Source organism: Trachemys scripta, chromosome 9 (genome assembly GCF_013100865.1).
Source record: "Trachemys scripta elegans isolate TJP31775 chromosome 9, CAS_Tse_1.0, whole genome shotgun sequence".
Lineage (NCBI taxonomy): Eukaryota > Metazoa > Chordata > Testudines > Emydidae > Trachemys > Trachemys scripta.
Window position 1 is genome coordinate 98,580,473 of NC_048306.1, and position 10,243 is coordinate 98,590,715.

The 10,243-nt window shown below is 46.1% G+C and overlaps 1 protein-coding gene across 1 annotated transcript in view; it reads right to left on the bottom strand.

The window, feature by feature from the left end:
* Positions 1-10,243, bottom strand: part of PSMD1 (proteasome 26S subunit, non-ATPase 1) — a 124,768-nt gene that overhangs the window by 103,695 nt on the left and 10,830 nt on the right. Inside the window, exons 8-13 of the mRNA XM_034780945.1 lie at positions 8,620-8,680; positions 6,540-6,668; positions 5,388-5,476; positions 4,145-4,223; positions 1,954-2,127; positions 93-204 (exon numbers count right to left, since the gene is read on the bottom strand). Of these exons, the coding sequence (XP_034636836.1) occupies positions 93-204; positions 1,954-2,127; positions 4,145-4,223; positions 5,388-5,476; positions 6,540-6,668; positions 8,620-8,680 (644 nt within the window). The remainder of the gene's footprint in view (positions 1-92; positions 205-1,953; positions 2,128-4,144; positions 4,224-5,387; positions 5,477-6,539; positions 6,669-8,619; positions 8,681-10,243) is intronic.

Consider the following 10,243-nt stretch of genomic DNA (forward strand, 5'->3'; position numbering starts at 1 on the left):
TTGTAGGTCATGGAAAGGCCAGGACAGAGTTGCACAGTGGAAATAATCTATATTACGAACAAGAGCTCATGTTTTAGAAGCAGCTTCTTTACCTGTCACTGCATCGTCCTGGTAGAGGTTTGTTTTCAGCAAATCATACACATCCTGGCGTGCAGTCCCCATGGCAGCCAGACCCAGACCCAGGCTACCACCATGTCGGACAATCTACAAAAAAAGCACAACCATTTTCCTTACTGCTCAATGTATTACAATGGGAAGGTGTCTACTTCGGCTGAAGAAGCCAGAGCTTTAAGCTGGAAACCAGTAGTGTATGGCCCTATCCCCCAAAAATTCAAATGAACTGTTGCCCCTAGTTATGAATCCCAATACTTTTCCAGCCAGCCCCAGCCAATCGCTTTCTCTGATCAAGACAACAGCTATGTTCCCAAAGCCAGCCCAGAGCTCTGCCCAGTAAGGGGTGCTACAAGCCCAGTACAACAGATTTTCTGATGATTTATTTTTAGCATTCTTCCCAAGGAATTATTTAAACAGGGCCACCATTGTACAGAGATATGCAATGGGCAAAATGTGTTGCCCCAATAGACCCTGACTGGAAATGTATACAGGTATTCATAAGGCCCTCATCACCTTGTATTCTCTGATGGCATGAAGGAGCAATACAGTATAAAATAAAGCCCAAAATGAGTGTGATCTTTCCAGCTAGAATGATTCACAGACCTAGGGGGAAACTTAGAAGATACCCTAGAAGAACATAAGAATGGGCACACTGACCAACACCAATGGTCCATCTAACCCAGTATCCTGTTTTCTGACAATGGCCAATGTCAGATACTTCAAAGGGAATGAAAAGCACAGGGCAATTATCAAGTGATCCATCCTGTTGTCCAATCCCAGCATCTGGCAGTCAGAGGTTTTGGGACACCCAGAGCATGGGGTTTGATCCCTGACCATCTGGGCTAATAGCCATTGTTGGACCTATTCTCCACAAACTAATATAATTCTTTTCTGAACCCAGTTATACTTTTGGCCTTCACTACATCACGTGGCAATGAGTTCTACAGGTTCACTGTATGTTTTGTGAAGAAGTACATCCTTTTGTTGGTTTTAAACTTGCTGCCTATTAATTTCATTGGATGACCGCGGTTCTTGTATTATGTGAAGAGTTAAACACTTTCTTATTCACTTTCTCGGTCATGATTTTATAGACCTCAATCATATCCCACCCCTTAGTCATCTCTTTTCCAAGCTGAACAGTCCCAGTCTTTTAATCTCTCCTCATATGAAGTTGTTCCATACCCCTAATCATTTTTGTTGCCCATCTGTGTACCTTTTCCAATTCTAGTACTTTTTTTGACATGGGGTGACCAGAACTGCACACAGTATGCAAGACATGGGTGTACCATGAATTTATATAGTGGCATTATGATATTTTCTGTTTTATTATCTACCCTAGGAGAGAGCGAGAGGAAGGGTTCTGGGCAAACATTCGTTAGGAGGCTGTTCCAAACATAAGGGTCAGAGTTGAAGAAGCCCAGCAAATCCTTGCTGAAACTGTTTACACATAAGATAGTTTGCAGCACAATCACTTGAGCAATTTATTCCTTTGGTAGGTAATTGGAGCCAAAATCAGAGCATAATACAGTAAGTCTACCCTAAAACAAAGGAGGGATGGGTAGAAAGTCATGCTGTAGAGTACATTTATTTTGAAACAAGTATACAAGTCCATCCTAAAATCCCACTTGTATTCTAACAAGAAGGGCGTTAGGGTTATTTGCTGTAGCCATTGTCTTAGTCGTGCCCTTCTGCTGTTATCAGGCTGTTAATGGTCACCAGTCGTCGTATCATATCTGTTTTAAAGTGTAAGCGCTCAAAGGCCTGGTTTGTGTGAAGCACCTAGCGCACTGTTGGGTACAAGAGAACACAACTAGGTTCATGGTTAAATCTAGTACGCACATCATTGCTGGCATTCTTCAACTGGTTCAGCAGATAGTCAATGATGTCACCACCGTGATTGGCATGAATCAGACCCAATGCATAGAGACCTCCGCCCTCCTGATAGGCCGAGCCTGGAGAGGTGTCTTTGGGTAAGTATGTTGCCATTAATTGTAGAGCTTCCTTCTCATGACCCTGCAAAGTCATTGCCCAAGGGGTTGGGGAAAGAGGAAAAACGAGAGGAGAAAGAAAACAGTGCTTAATTAGAAGACATTGTTACAATATTTTAAACGCTCAGTAGGAAACATCTGCTTTAGCCACCAATTTCCATGCTCTGATCTAACACAAACCCAACATGTTCAATCTTTTTATCTTTTAATGCTGTGTTCTCTGCACTTCTGAACTACTTATTCACACAGAGGCATGTGACTACACTCTGGTCACATGATTGCTATCCAAAGCCAATGCAAAGAAATTTGGCTCAGGAACCATATCTGGCTGAATAATCAGGATGCTTTAAGTAAAGGTTCTAGCCCCACAAAGCAATTACAATGGTTTCCCACTATTTCAGACTGGAAAATGCTTTCCCAGCATTGAATCGGCAAGGTCGGCCACCATCAATGCTCCTCTGGAACATATCACCATACGAAGCTCAGTAACATCATGAAGCCACAAAATAAAATTATAAAACGACAGATATTTGGTAAATGGAAGCCACCATCCTCCGCAACTGATGCAAAGGAGGGGAGAAGAGTGGGGTCTCTGACTGTACAGTAGCAAAAAGAGCCCTTACCCCCATTTTAATTAAGTTGGACAAACATTTGTCTAGATCACAGCTTCACTGCACATATTCAAGGCTAGATGTGATCTATCAGGGTTGGATTAGAGAATTACATCCACCTCACAGGTTTAGTATTCACAGGTCCCTTCCATCCAAATGGTCCTTGTAAGTACTTTAAATCATCTGTTCATTCACGGTATTCTTCTTCTGTGCACTTAGATTTTGATAAGTCAGTTGAAGGTTCTTCCCTTTAAGCCAGGGGTCGGCAACCTTTCAGAAGTGGTGTGCCGAGTCTTCATTTATTCACTCTAATTTATGGTTTCACGTGCCAGTCATACATTTTAATGTTTTTAGAAGGTCTCTTTCTATAAGTCTATAATATATAACTGAACTATTGTTGTATGTAAAGTAAATAAGGTTTTTTAAATGTTTAAGAAGCTTCATTTAAAATTCAATTAAAATGCAGAGCCCCCCCGACCAGTGGCCAGGACCTGGTATGGGTGCCACTGAAAATCAGCTGGAGTGCCACCTTTGGCACACGTGCCATAGGTTGCCTACCCCTGCTTTAAGCCATATTTCTCCACCACTTTTCTGACCATAATTACACTACATGCCCTTGTTTAGCCCAGTGCACGTTCTGCTATATGCATGTATACAGTCAGAAAAAAAAACTGGAAATCAACAGAGTCTTCGCACATCTCTCTGATTAAGAAGCTGCCACGTGTATTTGATGTTTCTTAAAAATTAGATGTCCTGTTTATGATATTTGAAGACGCTCGTTAAAACATTCGGCCCTGTCCACAGCACAAGTTTTAACAGTGGTTTTGTAACTAGCCAGAGGCCAAATCACCTAAATTGGTTATAGGTAACACTGTTCAGTTTGTGTCCACACAGCAACTGTTCTGCCATCAGTGACGTGTTTGCATGTCCACAGGCTCCCTAGTTACGTTTGTACCAGTAAATCTGGGAAATGTCTGGGCAGCTCTTCTATGGTGCGGTGCCTCCATAGCAATAAAGTGCCTGGAGAACATACACAAAAGGTGGCACTGGCAGCACGTGGGACAATGCACTCCGAGATGTCCTAAGGTTCAACCAAACCAGTTACACCAACATGGTTAAAGTGTCTGGATTGCACTGCAAATAAAGAAAGGACCAAACCGCTCACAGAAGGACGACCATGGGCCAACCAAGGGCTCTGGCGTGGGTCAGGTACCATTAGCTGCTTCGGTTCCAACCAAGTTATAATCGGGCCACATTTACAGTCAGCCTATCAGTGACTGGGTACAAACTTGGTTACGAGTTGGAGTGTGACTAGGACTGGAGTGTAGAACCCAGAAACCCCACTCCATTCCAAAAGAGACAAACAAACAGTCTCAGCATTGGCATGGCAAGAATTTACATTTAGGCCCACAGGAATGAAGGCAGCATTACCTTATGTATGACACCCAGGCTGGCAGTAGCAGTAAACTTAGCCCAATTCGTGGCTCTGGCCAGCCACTCCAAATTATCTCTGGAAGGAGGAAAGTCAGGGGTTAAATATTGTTTCTATAACACCCAACACCCACATTTCATCAGAAAAAACTGTTGTCAAAACCGGCACCTGTTGGAGATGGGGAGGGGCTGCTTCCATGCTCCACTGCCTAGAGCAGCCCTGATTTCTGGCTGGTATCAGCTCAACCGCTGAACATTGGAAATCACCGTCCTGAACAGCAGCATTAAGTGACGACACAGAACTACATAAATCTACTACTTCAACATATTCAAAGACCGGGCTGCAGGCTGAGCGATCCTTCCAGAGAGCTGGATATTGCTCACCATGCAGTCCATCGACACTGTTCCCAGCCCAACTACAGGGATTTGATCATAGAGTCATTTTCTTTCTTCACCTCCCGCAGTGGGTTCAGTCCCCACCTTTGACCTCCATGAGTGTCATTAGCTCACCAGTAAGCCAGCCTCTATTTACAGGAAAATAGGAACTGCCAGACTGGACTAAACTAATGGTCCATCTAGAGCAGAATTCCATCGCTGACAGTGGCCAGACCCAGATGCTTCAGAGGGGTAAGAACTCCACAAACAGGCTGATGTGGGATAATCTGATCCTCCCACTCGGTCTCATCTTGATCTCCAATAGTCAGAGACTGGTTTAAGCCATAAAGCACAAGGTTTAATATCACTTTTAAAATTATAATTATGTATAGAAACACTGCATAGTCTTGATATCCATGTAAATATCCAGACCCTTTTTGAATATTGCTAAGTTCTTGGCCACAATGACTTCCGGTGGCAGTGAATTCCACAGTCCAGTTACATGAAGTGGGAAAAGATATTTCCTTCTATTGGTTTTGAATTTCCCACCTTTTAAATTCATTGAATGTCCCCTTGCTCTTGTGTTATGAGACAGGAGATCAGACGCTCCCAATCGCCCTTCTTTAGACCATTCGTTATCTCATACTCTTTTATCACCTCTCTGCTTATCCATCTCCTTTCTAAAGGAAAGGATTCTAATCTTTTCATATTCTTCATAGGACAGCTTTTTCAAGCCCCTTGATCATCATCACCACTTTGCTGATCCTCCTCTAGTTCTGCAATGTCTTTTCGGAGACGGGGTGAACAGTACTGCACTTACTATTCTAGCTCTCTGAATGCTAACTGGACTTCTTTGCAATGTATTTACCTAAGGAACTGGTCACTGGTTGTCCCACAGTGCATAAAGGAGTTTGCTATAACCGTCGCTGTGTGGCATACAGAGTTCCGCACTGCATCCTGGAAGAGCAAAATAGACGAGCATCACCAAGAAGCAAGAAACAGACACTAGGTTGCAGCAAAGATTCACAACTAAGACGCACAGCTCTGCTCACTCTGGACTTGCTACTAGAAAAATAAGTCACAATTAGATAGAGTTGTATTAACTAACCCCAACCTAAGCATGATCTTTTTCCTGATGGGGGTGCATTGCTTGTTAACACTCCTATCTAATCTCAACCCAATTCTTCTAGTGCAGACAAGTTCTTTCTGTACACCTCTGGAATGACGCAACAGCACAAACTGAGACTAGAACTCTCTTAACTAGCCAGGCGCTCCAGGAACCTATTGTTACACAGCAATTTCAAGCCCTTCCTAGAAGGCTACGCCGAATCACTACCCAAAAGAGTTTTAGGCATTTCCAGTTCATTTAAAATGGAACCTCCCAACAGACGTGTACTTGCTTAAAGCAACGGTTTCACACCACCTCTTGCTGAGGACAAAAGTTACATTTCAGATTCAAATAATCTCTCTGTTGTGATTAACAATAATCACTTGTCTTAAAGGACAGAAGGGACAAAGCTTCCCATGAGCCCAAGGGCTGCACCTACTTTGCACATAAATTTTAACACACAGACACACACACACTCGCTCTCTCTCTGAATATCTTCCCTAGTGAAATAGAAATTACGCGAGTTCCCCAATACATTCAGTTTATTCCCTGCATTAAAATACTGCAATTGAGCAGCTTCAACCCACAGACACAGCGAAAGGTGCCCACAAGCCACACCTCAGGATTCCCTGGGCCACACTCTGGGGGCTGATGGCTTTGGGCCAGAGAGTGGGAACCAGCAGCCCTCTCTTAGCCTTGGAGTTTCAAGTTTTAAAATCAATCTGGTCTGACCAATATACTAAACTAGATCCTTGGAAAGAGAGAGACAGAATAAATAGACTCCTCCAAGAGACATACAGACCTGGCTAAAGCCTACTGCTTCAAGGAGGAGACTACATTCAGTATTGAAACACAGTCACCAGAAAATCTGTGATGATTCCAGAAAGAAAAAGACAATCCAAGGTCTCTTACCTTTGTGTTTTTGAGAATCATCAGGTCTGTATTGTTGTTTCGTATTAAAAACTGCAGGTGTAACTCAATAGCCATTTCACCACTTAAAATTTTAATCATTTTTGAAATCTGGTCCTTAGGCTCTGGGTTCTTCACACACAAACAAAACAAAACAAAAAAAACAGGTCATCAGAATCCCTGCATTCCCCCAGGATAAAACTCTGTTAAAACATTGCCCACGAGAGAGCTAATAGATGGGCACATTTAACAGTACATGCCCCGTCACGTGCTTCAGAGACCAGCACCTCTGGGAAGAGAAAAGAGCATTAATTCTTCCCTCAATGCCTATAACCCAGCTCCCAGAAACATTAATGGGAGTGCCTCTATGTACGGGAGTAGGGGAAAGACCCCCTATGATTAAATGCAGACACCGAACTGAATGGAAGGTGTTGCGAGGAGACCTGAACCAAATGCCAAAAAGCCTCAACATGCTGCCTTGTTTGGTCTTTTATACCTTCAACAGATGAGGAGAAAAGAATCTCCCCCAAGAGCAGTCGCCTATATTCACATTGTGCTTATATTTCCTTGGTGATTATAGTGGGGAAGGACTCAAAGCAGCAATACTTTGGGTGTCACAGGCTGTGCCTCATGATATGACTAGAACTTCTCGGGAAGTCAGAACACACCTTAATTCGATGCGGAAGGTTAATGGAAGCGGATGGGCTAAAGCCACCCTGCTCCGATGTACAATGGCTGGGGAGGGAGAACCCAGTATTATGACTTTTGGAACAGTCGACCGTTCACTACTGTATTTCCACTGCCTGCGCGTTTCCAGTGCTCTGCTGGAATAACTCGTCCCCACAGCCCTAGATAACGTCTGCAGGGTAAGTCTCTGCTTGGCGCTCTTTCGCAGAGGGTGGAAAGTACATCGGGTCTCTTTGTAGCTGCTTTATGTTAAAGAGACCCACCGAGTACAGCTAGTTTAGCCCTTCAACTAATCCCCTCAATTATTTCTTTTCTGATCTGGGGCAGATTAAACTCAGGAATGCTTCAGGCCACAAAGATTGCTTATGCATGCTTGCCCCTTGCCACAACCAATGGTGTTCATGTAACAGAAACTAATTCAAGACACCCTGCCCCCAGAGTGCACTGCTCACAGGCTCTTGACGAAGTAAGGACTTCCACCCTGTTTCCTTGCCTAGTCTCAGCAAATCTCTCTACTTACATTTGAACGAATAGAATGTCTCCCTTTCAGCTATCTACAAGAAAATCTCAAAGATTCCCATGACTAGTTCACATGTGTGCATTACCTTTGGGTAGCATTTTATTTATTTCCTTTCACCAGCCCCAGAAAATACCATGGCCCGGCTGCTACATTTGCTGCTTAGGGTGTATGTATATTTACTTCTAACATACTTGAGAGAGCAAGCATTACACAACAGAAATCTAATGAGCCAGCCAGTAGCGCAGCAATAGCACAATTGCACTATTCCCAAGCAGGGATCAGAATTCAAGCACCAAGCTCTATCCTTCACTGTGGGCTGTAAACACTGCAGAGCAAAGGGTACAGCCCCCAGGGAACATGAGCGCCTGGTATTACTCTAGCAACTCCTTTTGGCATTCCAGAAGCAACGTCCAAGCTCTCCCAGTCAGGAAAATTGTGACTGAATGGCTTGTGGGGAGTGGGCCAATTCACCGGCCAGTGCATCAGAATGAAGTCCCCAACAGCAGCAGAATTTCAGTGCTTTTCTTTGGGGAGGAGTTAATTTCCTCAATACTAATGCAGTCCAAATCAAACAGATAAACCAGGGTCCTTCTACCTGGCCCCTTCTCCTGATCCAGAGTCTCCTGCAGAAGCCTACCTGCTCCCTACAGTTTTCTCTCTCAGCTGCTTGCTGGCCTTTTATCTGCAGACCATCACCTGACCTCTAGCCTCAAACCTATCATTTAGGAGGGAGCTACTTTAGTCACAGATAGGGATACGCCCAACTCCCTTAGAGGCACATCCCACTTTGTGACAGGGAAGAAGAGGAAGGGATCCAAGCAAAACGTGTATGGACAGCTGAACACAGCACATTTGATTTCACAGAGTGGCACTCACAGATTCTGCAGACTTCGCAGCACAAGTGCTACTTGGCTTCTCTTCTGTTTCCATGGTGTCACTGAAATTAAACACAAAAAATACAACCCAGTTCACATCTCATGACTGCCAAATGCTCTGGCAGCAGCTGAATGTTGCGCCTTGACACAGGAGCCTGGGATGTGAAGGTGAGCTCCGGGGATAAGAGACCTTGGGCACGGCACAGGGCTGACACACACAAGTGTAGATTGCAGAGGAGGGCAGCTGAGTCAGAGGGGAGTTAGGGATAAAAGACTGGGAGAATCCTGGCCCTCACGCTGGCTGGAAAGTGCAGCGACTGGAGAAGCTTGTATGGACAGGGAGACGTGAGGGAAAACCCACTGGTGGAAATGTGTTTGAGACATAGCAAAGGAACTACCTCCATACTCAAAAACCAAGGGACCACCACTGTCAGTAAGGATGGACGTAGCGATGAATGGGAAAGCAATCCAAGCCATTAAGCTGGCACTGACACAAGGCCTTGACAGACTTGTGTAGTGGAGGGAAACATTCCATTTATCGCTGTAGCCCAATATACTGTACAGACTCCCTCTGCCTGACATTTTAAAATAAACTCAGGCAGTTTTCCAGTCTCTCCTGGGGAGTGCCACGCCAGCCAGAACACTTCAGGCATCATCCATCTCTCTCACTGACACGACTGAATGGGCATTACAAGCAAGTTGGAGGGGATAATTATTTCACATCTCTTCCAAGCAACAGCACCTCCTGAAGCATAAGGCTCTGCCAATGCTGGGGAGAGGAATCTGTCCAGGTCTCTCGGAATGATCAAAAATTGAATTTCCAGTGTTCGAGGGAGAGGGCTGCTGCCTGCTGACCCCTGCAATGCAATCAGTGTTCAGAGGCAGCCTCAAAGAGGACTAATCGAGGTCAGACATTGCACAGGCTGATTATAAACTGCTTTGAGGGTACATATTCCCTCTTCCTGTGGGACATCACAACAGGGGGACATCTATCTCAGGGATGGGCAAACTACGGCCCACCGGCCAGATCCAGCCGGTCAGGGCTTTCAATCCGGCCCACAGGATTGCCACCCCCGTGGCGCCGTGGGCCCCGTGCTGCTCCCAGGACCACATCCCTGCGGCCCCTGGGGGAGGGGAGACAGAGGGCTCTGCACGCTGCCCTCACCTGTGGGTACCTCCCAACGCAGCTCCCATTGGCCGGGAAACTGCGGCCAACGGGAGCTTCAGGGGAGGTACCCACAGGCGAGGGCAGCACGCGGAGCCCTCTGCCCCCCCACTCCCAGGGGCTGCAGGGATGTGGTGCCGGCCGCTTTTTGGGAGCAGTGCAGGGCCAGGGCAGGCAGGGAGACTGCCTTTGCCCCGCTGTGTGCCGCTGCCACCCTGGAGCTGCTCCAGGTAAGCGGCGCCGGGCCGGAGCCTGCACCCTGCACTCCTGCTGCACCCCATACCCCAACCCCCTGCCGCACCCTGCACCCCAACCCTCTGCCTTGAGCCCCCTCCTGCACCCCAACCCCCTGCCCTGAGTCCTCTGCCGCACCCCACAGCCCTCCTGCACCCCAACCCCCTGCCCTGAGCCTCCTCCCACAACTCCTCCCTGCACCCCTGCCCTGAGCCCCTTCCTGCAC